The sequence below is a fragment of the Apis florea genome, unplaced genomic scaffold (genome assembly GCF_048593485.1).
Source record: "Apis florea isolate Af1SG1 unplaced genomic scaffold, ASM4859348v1 contig_37_pilon, whole genome shotgun sequence".
Lineage (NCBI taxonomy): Eukaryota > Metazoa > Arthropoda > Insecta > Hymenoptera > Apidae > Apis > Apis florea.
The window spans coordinates 2663447-2678707 of record NW_028256861.1 but is presented as its reverse complement, the minus strand read 5'-3'; the positions used below and the strand labels follow the sequence as shown (position 1 = coordinate 2678707).

The 15261-nt window shown below is 18.8% G+C and overlaps 5 protein-coding genes across 7 annotated transcripts; 2 read left to right on the top strand and 3 right to left on the bottom strand.

Annotated features, from left to right (window-relative positions):
* Nucleotides 1–17: 17 nt before the first annotated feature.
* CtsL1 (cathepsin L) lies at nucleotides 18–6618 on the bottom strand. 2 transcript variants are annotated; one of them, XM_086916101.1, is made up of 8 exons: nucleotides 6207–6618; nucleotides 3091–3292; nucleotides 1976–2087; nucleotides 1410–1562; nucleotides 1128–1331; nucleotides 698–903; nucleotides 471–622; nucleotides 18–386 (listed from the first exon to the last, which is right to left on the bottom strand). In XM_086916101.1, exons 3-8 carry the CDS (start codon nucleotides 2069–2071, stop codon nucleotides 160–162), a joined length of 1038 nt encoding a protein of 345 aa, XP_086772227.1. In that variant the 5' UTR covers nucleotides 2072–2087; nucleotides 3091–3292; nucleotides 6207–6618; the 3' UTR covers nucleotides 18–159. The 2 variants fall into 2 exon arrangements, with proteins under 2 accessions (XP_086772227.1, XP_086772228.1); XM_086916102.1 differs by lacking the exons at nucleotides 3091–3292; nucleotides 6207–6618 and adding an exon at nucleotides 2354–2883.
* ND-B15 (NADH dehydrogenase (ubiquinone) B15 subunit) lies at nucleotides 6395–7498 on the top strand. The gene is made up of 3 exons (XM_003691206.4): nucleotides 6395–6612; nucleotides 7054–7197; nucleotides 7274–7498. Exons 1-3 carry the CDS (start codon nucleotides 6475–6477, stop codon nucleotides 7340–7342), a joined length of 351 nt encoding a protein of 116 aa, XP_003691254.1. The 5' UTR covers nucleotides 6395–6474; the 3' UTR covers nucleotides 7343–7498.
* On the bottom strand, nucleotides 7398–8806 carry LOC100867796 (trafficking protein particle complex subunit 31). 2 transcript variants are annotated; one of them, XM_086916107.1, is made up of 5 exons: nucleotides 8720–8806; nucleotides 8541–8562; nucleotides 8287–8455; nucleotides 7910–8219; nucleotides 7398–7829 (listed from the first exon to the last, which is right to left on the bottom strand). In XM_086916107.1, the coding sequence occupies exons 2-5, from the start codon at nucleotides 8560–8562 to the stop codon at nucleotides 7731–7733; spliced, it is 600 nt and encodes a 199-aa protein (XP_086772233.1). In that variant the 5' UTR covers nucleotides 8720–8806; the 3' UTR covers nucleotides 7398–7730. The 2 variants fall into 2 exon arrangements, with proteins under 2 accessions (XP_086772233.1, XP_086772232.1); XM_086916106.1 differs by lacking the exon at nucleotides 8720–8806 and having other exon boundaries at nucleotides 8541–8617.
* Nucleotides 8541–13412, bottom strand: LOC105737445 (tRNA (34-2'-O)-methyltransferase regulator WDR6). Its single transcript, XM_086916094.1, has 14 exons — nucleotides 13166–13412; nucleotides 12846–13023; nucleotides 12569–12742; nucleotides 12355–12496; nucleotides 12053–12262; nucleotides 11567–11981; nucleotides 11295–11447; nucleotides 10805–11214; nucleotides 10505–10687; nucleotides 9909–10423; nucleotides 9290–9732; nucleotides 8979–9141; nucleotides 8720–8806; nucleotides 8541–8562 (listed from the first exon to the last, which is right to left on the bottom strand). Exons 1-13 carry the CDS (start codon nucleotides 13230–13232, stop codon nucleotides 8755–8757), a joined length of 3105 nt encoding a protein of 1034 aa, XP_086772220.1. The 5' UTR covers nucleotides 13233–13412; the 3' UTR covers nucleotides 8541–8562; nucleotides 8720–8754.
* Nucleotides 13381–15110, top strand: LOC100867679 (putative glutathione-specific gamma-glutamylcyclotransferase 2). The gene is made up of 3 exons (XM_003691126.4): nucleotides 13381–13496; nucleotides 13669–13909; nucleotides 14386–15110. Exons 2-3 carry the CDS (start codon nucleotides 13775–13777, stop codon nucleotides 14923–14925), a joined length of 675 nt encoding a protein of 224 aa, XP_003691174.1. The 5' UTR covers nucleotides 13381–13496; nucleotides 13669–13774; the 3' UTR covers nucleotides 14926–15110.
* Nucleotides 15111–15261: the final 151 nt, after the last annotated feature.

Here is a 15261-nt window from a genome sequence, read left to right as displayed (position 1 = left end):
TAAAACAAGGATCAATATATCAATGAATATCCCATTTATTGAATTTAATAAAAAAATATATATATATATATAAACAAATATTTAAATATGTTCAAATACTTATAATAATTTTTATTTTGTTATTTTTCCACTTCTTACATTGTGTTATCTCTAGTTCTTTTAAAATAATCCTTTAGAACCAACAAGAGGATAGCTAGCACTAGAAGCAATACCACAATGATTTAATTTATTCCTAGCCATTTTGATATATCCATTATTACCCCATGTTTCACCCCAACTATTTTTTACAAGCCAATAATCTTCACCATTTTCATTAGTACCATATCCTATTACTAACACTCCATGATCTAATTCTTCTGAAGAACATTCTGGTTCATAATAGACACCTATAATTTATGTAATATTTATTTTGTTAAATCAATAATTTTTTAATTTATATTCGTTTCAAATTATATAATAAGTCAACAAACCTTCCGAATAAAATTGAAAAGATTGATGAGAAGCATCAATAGCAACAGAAACTGGACCTATAGTAGCAACTGCTGCTTTAAGCAATTTTTCATTTCCTGTTGGAATGTCTATGTAACCAACATCAATAGCACCACTATTTGCTGGATTATATCTGTATACATTATGAAATTTATACTCATTGCTTACATATATGATATCTAAAAAAGATTTTTTCTTCGATATTTACCTGCATTTATCATTTTCAGCTTCATATGGATAAGAAGCTTCTGTATCTAAACCTTTATTATCTTTAATATATTGAAAAGCTTGATCCATCAATCCTCCATTGCATCCATTATTACCATATTTTCCAGAACAATCAATTAAATTTTGCTCACTTAATGAAACTAATACTCCTGTTCGTCGAAAATGTTGACCTTCCAAAGCCCCAGTCTATACAATAATAAATAATATAATTCGTTTTATTTTAATTTTTTATTCTATTTTATTTAATTATTTACAACTTATTATAATTTAATAACTAAACACTATTTTATTATTAATTTCAAATAACTCATTGAATTGATTTATTAAATATATTATAATTAAATTTTATTTTAATTACTATTAATTTAATTACATAATTAAATTATTGTATATTAGTTATAATAACTTACTGCAGAAAATGACCAACATGATCCACAATGGCCTTGATCTTTAACTGGAGTTACAGCACCTTCTTTTCTCCAGTCAACTTTTTTTGGCAATGCTACATTTGCTGGTTCGATAAATGAAGCACCTATGGGCATCCTTTCAGATCTTAATTGAGTATTTATTGATTTATTAAAACCATTTAATATATTTACAAATTCATGATGAAGCTAAAGCAAAGTTGAAATGAAATTATATACTTCTTAAATTTTTAATAAATATAAAATTATTTAAATTTTATAAATTACCATGTCTCCATATTTATTCATTTTTAATTTATATGAAACTTTCTTCATTTCATAATTGCTATTATGTTTAGCAATTTTATGTTTGTTATCCATAAATATTTTCATCCTGAATCTTTCTTCAACATCAGATTTATATGCTTTTTTATGTTCCATCTAGAAATTATAATAAAATAATAATAAAATAAAATATTTTTTTTATTTTATTGTCACTTATAACTACTTTACATTTTAAATCATCTTACAATTCTTAGATACTATAAAAATAAACAAATGATTACGCTGTTTGTAAGCAAATTCTTTATCTCATTTGAAGATAAAGGTTATTCTGATATTTAAATATACAAAATGCATACTTTAATCATTATTTATTATTATTATCATTATTAATTTATTATCATTATTTACTTATATAATATAATTTGTCTATTTCAAGAAATGAAATTTGTTAATATGGATACACAAAATTTATATATATAACTCTACATATTGTCAAATTATTAATCTTCCTTTCTTTAATATAGAAATAATTCTCTAAAATAGAAATAATATGTAAATTATTTAATTACCTTAAATGTCATCCATTCTTGATTAACTAATTCAAAGAATGATACAGCATGTACTGTTGCAAATATTGTTATAAATAAAATCAAAAATAATTTCATGATTTTAAAATTATATCTGGAAATATATAAAAATATATAAAAATTAATTTCTTAGTTAATAAATTATATTTATTAAGATATATATTAATATGAATAAATTTTATATTAAATACTTTAAGTAATATTAAACTATTTAACAAAAATGATAGAATTTTATTAATATTATAACTGATTTGTATTGTATCTTAGTTAATTTTTATCAATTAATTTTATCGAAACTTCATTAAAATATTTTTTATCATTAAAAAAACTATTTTTAAAAAGAAAATAAAATGAAATAACCATATAAATCAAATAATATAATTTCAATCGTATAATTTTTCATTTTCCTTTGTCAAATTTTATGAAGTTCACATAATAACAACAAAGAAATACTCTTAAATTCCATGAGAATTCTATTTTTTTTTTTTCAATAAAAAATACGTCATTATTCTATCATACGATATATTTATACGATACACTAATTATACAAAAATTTCTACTACGCAACTTATTACATTTTCATTATTGATACTATATAAACAAAGAAACAATTAAATATTAATTATAAAATAAAATTCCGTACAAGAAAATCAAAATATATATATTTATTTATAAATATTTATTTTTTATTAGATATATTTATATCAATATAATATAATAAACGAACAAGAATTTTTAAAATTACTTATATAATAAAAAATACAAAGAAATTAATAGTTTTAAATAATTTGCAATGAAATCGAGCACAATCTATTTCAAATGTAAATATATTTCCATAATTGAAATAATATTACGAATTATACGAATTAAAATAAAATATTTATCAAAAAGAGAATAAAATTACATAGATATTTAAAAAAAAATACTTAAATTGAAAATCAAATATTAATAAAAAATACAGAAAAGAATAATAATAATGAAAGTTTATACTTATATCTGTCTATAATTATAATGTAATTATTATTAACATATACAATGATATATAAAATTTTTCAAATATTTTATATATATTTTATAAATTATATAATTTAACTTACTATTTAATTAAATAAGAAATATTTGTCGTAAATAAAACAAATATATCTTCTGATTCTTAATACTTCAGAATTGAAACTAATACAAAGTGCTCTCTCTTCTCTATATTCTATAGCCTCCCCTTCTATGTACTACGTGATTCATCGTTTGTTAGCTTCTATTGTACAACAGCGTCTCCCAACTTCCGTATCATGATATGATATACTAAGTGATTCATAAAAAAAAATGGGAACATTATTAAATTACATATTGAATATGAGCTTTCTGAGTTATAAAAAAAAAAATACTAAAAAAATGGAAAATATAAATATAAAATAATTATAATAAAAAAAATATTATCCCAATATTTATTTTCAAAATATATTTGTAATTTGTATTTCAATTTGTATTGAATTCATCATATTGTATTCAATTATTGTAAACAATTACAATTTTTTTATATTCTTTTATTTAACCTTTCAGCATTTTATTTAAATAATTTAAATAACTTTTAAATTATTTTTAAGATGATGAAAGCAATTTTTCTTAATTATTTTTAAATTTATTATATTATATGTGTAGAAAATATGATTTTTTGATTATTGTATACTACTATTTTTCAAGATGTTTGAATTTTATCATTAAGTTCATCTCATATTTTATTTTTATATAAATCTTATGTTATCTCAAACATTATATATATATATATAATATATAATATTATAATATAATACAATTTTAATTTAATATTAAAATTTATATTATAAGTAATATTAAAAGATATTTATGATAATAAAATATTATTATTTAACAATTAATTTAAATAAAATTTCAATATATTAACTGAAACATTGAAATTTTTAGTTATCATAATCACTTTATCTGAATACATTCTTGCGATATTTTATATAAATTGATTTGAATAATCATTCATTATACATTATAATCGTCATGTGATTCTGATAAATACTTAGTTAGCAACGCAATTTCAAACACATATGAAAATAATGCATTTTATCATGTTTAATAATGTTTGCATTCTTTGAATTGCATTCTAATCTTCCGATTTTAAATTATTTATGATTATTTAAAATTATTCTTTTACAAATTATTATATATTTATATATATAAATATATAAATTAGATTTATTGTTCCTATTTTTATTTTTATTTAATTTATTTACTTAAAATTTAAAAATTAAAATTATAATTTTAATTAAATACCAAATATGTGTATTAAATTATATTAATCTATTTTCTTTAATTAAAGATATAATAAAAAGAAAACATGAACTTTTGAAATAATCTTTAAATTTTATTAGTATATGTTAAAATAAAAAAATATTTTAACAATTAAACATTAAAAATTTATTAATGTAAAATGATTAAAAGTCAATATCTTATATAAATGTAAATGATTAAAAATCTATTATTTGTCAATAAGTAATTTAATTTATAATATCAGTAATGTATTTATTATATTAGTCTGTATCTTCTTATCCTTGTCATCACAAGCAAAATTGCCAACAATATTAAATTGCTTTATGCATATAACATATAGATTTAACATTGTACTCTTTCTCATTATTTATAGAATAATAGAAAGGAAACAGACTGATAAAATTTGACATACTCAGTAGTATTATCGTATCACTGAATAGATGGCGTTGTTAAATTCGTTGTTAATTTGTCTTCTATTATTCTCTACATAGAGTGTGATATTGGACTCATGATTAATAGAGGAGTAAATTGAAAATTATACGATGCGATTGGTTATGCTACTTATAATGTGAAAATTATAAATTTTATAAATTTTTATTTGCAATAGTGAAAGTGATTTTTCTGCAATTTTATATTTTATTTTTTAAAGATTTCAATATGAATAAGAATTAAAACAAATATTTAATATTTAATTTATTTCTATCTGTGTATATCAAATATAATTTTAAAAATGATTATATATTTAAAAATTATTAAAAAATATAAATATTTATTTTATTATGGAGATGCTAAATATATTTATTAGTCTTTTCATAATTATCTTAACATAATTTATTTTTTAAAAAACTTTTTAGAAATTTTTTATTATATTTATATTTAATTTTAGAATGTGTTATTATAATATTATAAAATAATATGTAGACTTTAATAACAAAATGATTGCACCTAATATAAATTAAATTAAAACACAAAACAAGATATATATTTATATAATGTTTATAATTGCTACATCATTTTCAATCAAAAAAAAAAAATTTTTTAAAAAACAAAAATTGATTATAATTTTTTAAATTATGATATAAATTTAGAAACTAATAATGAATTTTATATAAAATTCAAATAGTGATACAAACATATTTTTAAAGACATTTTTTAAGATAAGTATTTTATTGTCAAATGAAACTGATAAAAATGACAATTAGTTTATTAATACATAATATATCATTTGTATATTTATATATATGATGTATTTATATGTTACATAAATAATATCTTTAATTTTATAATTTTTATATTATTATGAATGTATATATTTATATATGTGTGTATTATAAATCTTTTTTATTTTATCTCTTATAAATATATAATACAAATAAGTTTTTTAGTTTTATTATATAAATATATATGTATATATTTATTTATTTGTGTATATTTTATTGTATTATATTATTATATTGTATTATTTTTCTATTTTTTTTATATATATAAATCAAATCTTCTTTATATAAATTTGCATATATTATAGCAATTATATTATTACAGAGAGTTAATATATTCGAATGTCTGTGGAAAATCGAAAATAAAACAAATGCAAAAGTTAGTAATGTTCGTTAAAATATTTATTAAATTATAAATGTAATATATATATAAAATATAATATTTATTTATTTATTGAATTATAAATATAATATATATATAAAATATAATAAGCATGTTTCAATAGACATTTTTATATATTAAATTTTTTGTTTTAATTTCTAAAATCAATCTTTCAAAAATTCTTTAAAAATGTTCAAATATATAAATATTTTGTATATATAATAATGAAGCATTTTAAAAAAATAACTAATAAATGTTATTTTGTATAAGTAAATATTATTATTATTATTAATATTTAAATTTATTTTGATTTTCTTACATTTCAGTATTTATTATTTTTGAAAAATATTTATACAAAATATCACATTATTATGATGTCAAGTCACGATATTGAGCTTTAAATTGATGAGTGACAGATATCTTTTCATTTTATTGTTACTCTCTGATATTCTAATGTCCTAATATAATTTTATTTCGGTATTTGGCTAACTAACTATTAATAATTTTCTGTTGGTAACTCTGTGCACATAATACTTTTTGTGAATTGGGAAATATTCTTCTTGAGAACAAATTTTGTAACAAATAAAATGAGTTCATCCAAAATAGAATTGTTTGATGTATCACCAAAACAACGAGAAATAATATTATGGAGAGACGCGAGAAGAAAAGAATTACGTCTAAAGTATTTAAGAGAAGTTCATAATCCAATAAAACAAACAATGCCCGTATGTGTCGATAACTTTTTAACCTTATATAATTCAATTGATTATTTAAAATATACTTTATATTGATTTATTTAGTTTCATATGTAATTGAATGAAATTTAATTATTTTAATTATTTTTGATTCAACAATTATTTTAAATTTAAAAATAAAATAGTTTTATAGTTTTATATTTTTAATCATTTTATTAAAAATGAATTTATTTATATATATTTATATAACTATATATATAAATTATAATATATAAGTTTTTTTTATTCATATAATGTTTCATTAATATATTCCATAAAATATAAATATAAATGATATAAATATATACTTTCAAACATATTCAAAAATATAATATTAATTTTTTGCTATATTCTTGTAATTAATTATAATTGGCATTATTATTACATTAAAATATTAAAATATATAATATAATATATTAAAATATATAATAGGTGGAATCTGCAGTTATGCGTTTAAATGGTTTAAGACTTCAACATGAATATATCACAACAGTAAGATTATATCCTCATGTGATAAGGAGTTTTATATTATTGGGATCTATATTTGCAGGAGCATTACTTTTAAAAAAACTAAGAGTAAAACTAATTATTAAATAATTTAAAAATATTTATTTAATAAAGATCATGAAAATAATTTTTTTATATTTTACAGGATGATAAGGAACATTTATACCGTAGTGGTCAAGTAAGCTATGCTGATAGAGAATTTAAATTTGCCTAATAATATTGTTTTTTCTTATAGTACATTTATAAATGCTAATAAAATTTAAACATTATTAGATAATAAATTATATATTAGTATTACATATAGTTTTATGTAATATAAGTACAGAATAATTACAAATAAAAATAGCATGACAAAATTAGTTAATAATAATAATGTTATAAAATTCATTTTATCATTTTATATTGATGTTTCATTTTATTTAATTTTTAAATACATGATTTCATTAGTCTACTAATAATAAAAAATCTATATTTTAAAAATGGACTGATTGATATAAAATCCAAGATTTTTTTTTTATGTTTTTATTTAAAAGATTTTTGTTTTTTTAATCATATTTAAATATATTTTATTTTAATTTTTTCTTTAATATTTATATATTTAATTATCGATCTTCAAGTTGTTTATCACGAGCAATAACTGCATCATCAAATTTAACCATATATGTTGTTCCTTTATGCCAATGTGCAGTCACTTTTGCTTGCTATAAAAACAAATATATTTTTCATTATCCTAATAATTTTTAATTTTTTTAAAAATAATAATTAACAAACTAATACATACAAAACCACAATCACAAAGAATAGCTTCAACTATGCCAGCAATAAAAGAAGCACAATTTAAACTTCCTTTATCTTTTGGAACTGATATAAATTTATTTACTATTGCTTCTTTTTCTATGATATAATAAGTACGTTCATCATCATTTGCATGTTCTAACTTATCAGCTTCACGACCAAACAATGATTTCCATACTGTACTTTTAATAAATAATAAAATATTTAATAATTTTATCTCACGTTTTCCACCTTTCTCCCGTACGACAAGTAGATCTGTTACTCTGTGGCCAACTTCCATACCTATTTCTGCCAATCTAACCAATAAATAGAAAACACTTGTTCTGTATAACAATTTTTTAATAAGCTTGATTATTTACATACTTATTTTGCAATTCTGGTACGGTGTACACTCGATTTTGACAATATTGTACAAGTTCTGAAAATAAAAGTGCAAAACAACTCAAGCTAACCTCTCCCTTTCCTTTACTTAATGATTTATCAAGGATGCTTGTTCGTGTTCGAATTGCTGATATTGTAATACTCGTCATTTCTACAAAATAATTAATATATAATATAACATTGTACTATTCGTAAAAATAAAAAACTTTAACTAGTTAACTGAATAAAAAACTAACTTTTATCTTGTAGATTCGCCATCTAGTGATATTAAACAGAATTAAATATTTTTTAAGTTGAAAGTAATGATATATATATATATATATATATATATATATATATATAATTACATTACTATAAATATTTAATTATTATTAAATTATAATTATTATTAAATTTTTAGAAAACATAATATTACCTATTTTCAGAATCTTTTGTGCATGTATATAGATATTAAATCAATATCTCAAATCCTTTGCCATATACACATATAACTGATTCATTCCTAAAATAAATTTTAATATATATTAGCTAAATATTAATCTTAAAAATATTAAAATATAATATATTATATTATATTAAAATATAATATATTATATTATATTAAAATATAATATTATTATTATCATTATTATTTTCTTTTCTTTAATTTAGAATATCAAATGTAATAAACATACTTTGAATTATACCATGAAGTTATGCCTTTAATATCTGTGACAAATGTAAACATTCTTTTCAATATTGTTACAGATAAAATATCATTGTTATTATAATGATACATAATCACTTGTTGATCCATTCCAACACTAAAAATTGTATTTTTATCATGAAATATTATTCCTGAAAAATATTTTTTCAAATTAATTTCTGGAAATTATTTTATTAATTTTTTTTTACATAATTCAATAAATATAATTTTAGCTTAATAAACTATAATATAAAACATATATAATATAAAATGATATATATAAATAAATGATTTTTTTACCTGTAATTTGAGCAACATGTGCAGTTGAAGTACTCCATTTCGACAATAATGAAATATGTATTTCCATCTTTTTATTTTGTAATTGTACGTTAAAATGAATAATATTAAACAAATTATCATCACCTCCAGTTGCTAACAAATAGTGGCCTTTTTCAATTATTTTTATGTCATATGAATTAATTCCAGATTGATGTAAATTAAACTTTGTAATAAATATATCTTTATAATTTTCAAATTGTTGTTTTTCAATTTGCGAAAATTCTATTATGTTTGAAGTAGTATCAGTAAAATCAATAAATCGACAAATTCCATCAGTTGACATTATTAACACAATTATTTTTTCATTATATGTTATAATAGCTATTTTTGTTATACAACGATTTACGCATTTTAAAGATACTTTTAACGAAATACTTTTTGTATTAATATCATATAAAAATGTTCTACAAATAATATTTAAATAAATATTTAAATGAAAAGATATAAATTTAGAAAGATATTAATTTAAAATCATTAAAAAAAAATTATATTCTATTTATATCTATAAATATGCTATTTGTATATACAATATAAAAATAAAATATTATATTTCAAATTTATAAATGTCAAAAAAAAATACCTTATAAATCCATCTGCACAAGCAACAAAAAGTATTATATAATAAAAATTTGTAGCACAATAATAAATTTCAATATCCATATATCGAGTTTCAGGTTGCATATTGTAAGAATGATTAGATTCATGCAATTGCTTCTTACGATGTTGATCAAATCCATACAACATATGACATGTAATATCACGACAAGAAATATCTTTATTATGTAAAAATGTTTCATTATTTTCTATATCAATTTCCCAAACTTTTATCTGTGCTCTTCCACCTCCCGAAAATATAAGATATTTGTTGCATAAAAAGTTAAATTGCAAATCTAAACAAGCTATAAATTTTACACTAGAGATGTGACCATCAAAAATATTCAATGTCTGAAAGGTGTGAATATTATTATTCAACAATGGATTCAAAATGTAACTAATACGAAGAGTACCATCTTCACTTCCAGATATAAAAATATTGTTTTGATTAATTTTTGATATTGGATTTATACAAGATATTTCTTTTGTATGAAAACCATTCTGAAAATTAAAAAATATATATAATATAATTTTAACAATATATATTTTTATAAAAAAATAAAACAAGAAAAAATTACTCACTAATAAAATCGGTAATGTGAAAGAAGTTAATGAAAAATCAGATGTATATACTTGTTTATTACGAATATATAGAAACATAATAAAATTATTTTTTAAAATACAATCCCATGATCTATGTCCACCACCACAAGGAATTTTCATTAAAATTCGATGATGAATCATACTGTATATTACAAATTCAACCTATAAATAATAATAACAAAAAATAAATATATATAATAAAACATATATAAATATATACAAAAAAATATGTACAAATATACATATAACATTTATTTAAATATATATATATATATATACCTCTTTAAAACCTAATATAAGAATATCATCAAAAGATTTTAAATGGCCACTAATCCAATCCATTGGCATTTTTTGTTTATGTAAAATGCATAATAATTTTGTATTTTTATGTTTATTTAATTCATAAAATCTTAACATTCCATCACGACCAGCTGATATTAATTTTGAATTTACAACCATGAAATTTTGAATACCAATTTTTCCATGAACTTTATTAATAGTTTGAATAGGTTTATTATTTGTTTCAAATATAATTGTTTCATTATATGGAACATATGTTTTAAGATCAAAAATATGCATATTTCCAGCTCTATCTCCACATACTAATAATTCTTCATATAAAATAGCTGCTGTTAACCAACGTTCTCGACTATATGGTAAAAGACATACTGATTGTATAGTAAATGATCCTGTATGAAATAAAAATAATAAAAATTAAATAATTTAATATTAACTGTACAAAAATTATTATATATTTTTTTAAATATACCTTCTACAGTAAAATTAAATATTTTTAAAATTCCATTTATTCCACAAATTACTAATTTATTATTTTCTAGCCACTGCACAGAAAGTATTTGTGATTCCATTATTTTTTCTTCTAAAATTTGTAGTAATTTTTTATTAGTTGCAACTTCTATTTCTAAAATCATTATAGAAAATATTTTTAATAATTAATATAATATAATTATAATATTATAATTTAGTTTATAATTATAATATTAATAATATTATAATATTATAAAAAAAATTTAATATTACCTTTATATATTCTTATATATCCATCTTTTGATGCAAAACAAATGTAGGAATGACATAAAGAAACTTCCATAATACAATATGAACTATATTTTTCTAAATATAATGATTCTTGCACATTGTTATAATATTTATTAAATATAGATAGAGTACCATTTTCATAAAAAATTAAAAAATTACCACTACTTAAATAACAAACATATTTTGGCAAAGTGTATGCATTTGTTTTAGGTACTAATATAGTTTTTTGAATATAATCATTAACAAAAGGCCATGCATGAACTGCACCATCAGCACCACCAGTAAAAATAGTTTTATTATCATTTGATACATCAATACTCCATATAGCAGCACCATGATGTGCACAAACTTTGTTAAGTAATTTACCCTCCAATGACCAAGTGCACATAAGAGAATCCTTAAAATATAAATATAAAATTAAATTTTTTTCAATATAAATGCTTATTATATTTGCATAATAATATTTACTTCTCCTATTGTAATTATAATGTTGTTTTTAATAACAGATTTCCATACTCTAGCTGTATGACCAAACATTGTTCTCACTAATTTTATATCAATGTTCTTCCAATTTTTGCTTTTGCTATTATTTATTTTCCATAATCTTATTGTTCTATCATCTGATGTAGAACAAATATATTGTGCAATTGGATCATATATGACAGAAAAGATTACACCCTAAAATTCAATCATTTATAATTTTAAACTTAAACGTTAAAATAAAAATAAAAATATAATTAAAAAAAAATAATTTTAAATTAATATATTACATTGTGTCCTTGTAAACGATGTAAGACTGGTGATGTTTCAATATGATAAACATAATTTACTTCCCATATTAAAATTTCCTGATATACAGTTCCACTAAAAATAATTAGATTTTTATCATTATTCAATATAAATCCAGCATATCTAATAATAAAGTTAAGTTCAATATTCATTTAGTTAATTAACATTTTCATTTAATTACAAATATAAGGATACAAAATACATTTTTCTTCACACCATGTATTTTGACAACATTTATTAAATATATCATAAATACAAACATTATTATGTGCTAAAAGAACACATAAATAATTATATCCATCATATAATAACCATTTTGCTGTTATTATCCAATCATTAAGTTCTTTTTTATTTAAATCTTCTTTAATTCTAATAAAAAGAAATAAAATATATATTATAAAAATATATAAATATATAAAATACATAATAATCAAAAAAATGTTATATATATGTATATAATGTTCAAACTTACATCAATGTTTCTTGTTCATAATAAATCTTATATGTACAAAAATAATTAGCACCAAACACAGTTAATTTATTATCAGGACCTTCAATAATTCCATGTATATTATATGGATAAAGACAATTCATTTTTTTTTCTAACTTATAAGTATTAACATTAAAAATATATAATGAGCATCCCACACCTATGTAAATAATAAAATAATTAAAAATTAAATAAATATCATTAATCAATAAATATTATTTTTTAAAGATATTGAAAACATATATGAAAAATTGTAATTTTTATATTATATGTAAATAATTACATATATATATTGTACTAACCTACGAAAATTAAATTATCAATACATCGAATGGCAAGAACATCGGTGCACAGAAGTTTTGAAAACATTTTGAATATCAAATTTTTATATCAAATTTTTAATAAGTATATATTAATCAAAATTATAGGCATTAAAATTTATATATATTTTGATCTATATAAAAATTTATTCTTTATAAAAGAATTTGATTCTGTTTGAATATCCGCGTGGTTATCTAATGTAATTTTAATTAAGCACAAGTATATACTGACTATAATTTCACAACATAATTCAAATTCATTTTTGACAAAAGTTCATAAAATATTCGTTGAATGTTAAAAAATTTTTAATATGTAAGAAACTATAGTTCATTTGAAATAATTGTATCTTATAGATATTATATTTAAAATTTTAATATAAAATATTTTATTATGTTATGTTTTTAAAACTTTTAATAAAATGTCTACATATATTTATATTATTTGATAATGTAATGAGAATTCAATTGAATTGAATATTTTTTAGGAATGCAGGAAATAATTCGAAATTTATTCTTCGAAATTTATACATTTTTACAAAAAAATATAATTTTTAATTAATCTTTAAATTTCATTTGATAAGAAAAGTGATAATGTGGGTGTTTGGTTATGGTTCATTGATATGGAAAGCAGACTTTCCATACGAAGAAATTCTTGTTGGTCATATCAAAGGATATATCAGGAGATTTTACCAAAAAAGTATAGATCATAGAGGAATACCTAGTAGAGTATGTATTTAATTATTTTAATATAAAATTTTATTCAATCTTTTTCACTTGAAATATCTTTTATCATTTATAAATTGAAATTTAAAACTTAATTATAATTTCTTTTATATTTTCTAAGAATTCAGTAAAATATCTACAATTATATATTGTAGATGTAATTAATGTTTTTTAAATTATAATAAATTCTTTTTATGTGAAAATTTATTTCTAAATTCTTTGTTAATTCCTTTTAATATAATTTCTAATATTAAATTAATTAATTAATATAATTTAATATATATATCTAAAAATAGTATTCATATTTATATATTATATATAAATATGAATATATATATATATATATAAATATATAAATATTATATATAAATATATATTTTATTACTTATTAATAATTTATATTATTACCTTTTATGTGATATATAATACATTATATTTAATATTTAAATAAATAATAATATTATGTAATAATATTATAGCCTGGTCGTGTTGTAACATTACTTAATTCTGATAATCCTAATGATGAAGTATGGGGTGTTGCTTATAGAATATCACCTCAAAACAAAGATAAAGTTGTAAAACACTTGGATTACAGAGAAAAAGGAGGATATGAAAGAAAAAGTGTGCTCTTTTATCCATCTTATTCAATTAAAGATACTGCATCATATTCTTTAGCAAATAATAAATTTCCAAGTGATTTAGAAAATGAAAAATTATTATCATCAGTTTCAGAAAACACACCATTTTATATTACAATTTATATAGGTGGAGAAGATAATCCAAATTATGCAGGTGTAGAAGATATATATACAATAGCAAAACAAATATTAGTGTCTCATGGTCCTAGTGGAGCAAACACAGAATATTTGTATAATTTGGCATCTGCAATGCGACTAATAGCACCAGGTATAAATGATGAACATTTATATGTATTAGAAGCAACTGTGAAAACCTTAGAACAAGAAAAAAATATCAAAATAAAATTAAATGAAAATTTATGTACTAGTGAAAATGGATAAGAATTTTGTTTTAATAAGTATTTACATATCAAAGATGATTATTATAATAAAAAAATTGTACTTAAAATTCTAGAAAATAAGAAAATTATTTGTATTATCTATATAATTAGGAAAACTTTAGAAAATAGACAGTTATTTGTATTATTTGTGCAATTAGAAAATAAAAATAAATTTTTTATAAGAAATCTTATATTTTCTATAATAGAAATAATAAAAATAAATTTATAGTTTATTTAGTTATTATTATATAGTTTATATAATAATAAAGAAGAAAAAAATATTTTTATTATTTTTTTCTTTATTATATATATAATACTATTAGTGAAATACTTATTT

What these genes read in the sequence shown, in the direction of transcription:
- CtsL1 (XM_086916101.1), bottom strand. Translation starts at nt 2,071, where the DNA reads ATGAAATTATTTTTGATTTTATTTATAACAATATTTGCAACAGTACAT. An exon ending in AAGAATGGATGACATTTAAG is followed by an intron (nt 1,563 to 1,975) that starts GTAATTAAATAA and finishes TATAATTTCTAG; the next exon opens with ATGGAACATAAAAAAGCATA. An exon ending in CATGTTGGTCATTTTCTGCA is followed by an intron (nt 904 to 1,127) that starts GTAAGTTATTAT and finishes ATTATTGTATAG; the next exon opens with ACTGGGGCTTTGGAAGGTCA.
- ND-B15 (XM_003691206.4), top strand. Translation starts at nt 6,475, where the DNA reads ATGAGTTCATCCAAAATAGAATTGTTTGATGTATCACCAAAACAACGA. An exon ending in CAATAAAACAAACAATGCCC is followed by an intron (nt 6,613 to 7,053) that starts GTATGTGTCGAT and finishes AATATATAATAG; the next exon opens with GTGGAATCTGCAGTTATGCG. An exon ending in TACTTTTAAAAAAACTAAGA is followed by an intron (nt 7,198 to 7,273) that starts GTAAAACTAATT and finishes TATATTTTACAG; the next exon opens with GATGATAAGGAACATTTATA.
- LOC100867796 (XM_086916107.1), bottom strand. Translation starts at nt 8,562, where the DNA reads ATGGCGAATCTACAAGATAAAA. An exon ending in GGCGAATCTACAAGATAAAA is followed by an intron (nt 8,456 to 8,540) that starts GTTAGTTTTTTA and finishes ATTATTTTGTAG; the next exon opens with AAATGACGAGTATTACAATA. An exon ending in TTCTTTGTGATTGTGGTTTT is followed by an intron (nt 7,830 to 7,909) that starts GTATGTATTAGT and finishes TTGTTTTTATAG; the next exon opens with CAAGCAAAAGTGACTGCACA.
- LOC105737445 (XM_086916094.1), bottom strand. Translation starts at nt 13,232, where the DNA reads ATGTTTTCAAAACTTCTGTGCACCGATGTTCTTGCCATTCGATGTATT. An exon ending in TTATAATTACAATAGGAGAA is followed by an intron (nt 11,982 to 12,052) that starts GTAAATATTATT and finishes TTATATTTTAAG; the next exon opens with GATTCTCTTATGTGCACTTG. An exon ending in ACTTCATGGTATAATTCAAA is followed by an intron (nt 8,807 to 8,978) that starts GTATGTTTATTA and finishes AATTTATTTTAG; the next exon opens with GAATGAATCAGTTATATGTG.
- LOC100867679 (XM_003691126.4), top strand. Translation starts at nt 13,775, where the DNA reads ATGTGGGTGTTTGGTTATGGTTCATTGATATGGAAAGCAGACTTTCCA. An exon ending in ATAGAGGAATACCTAGTAGA is followed by an intron (nt 13,910 to 14,385) that starts GTATGTATTTAA and finishes ATAATATTATAG; the next exon opens with CCTGGTCGTGTTGTAACATT.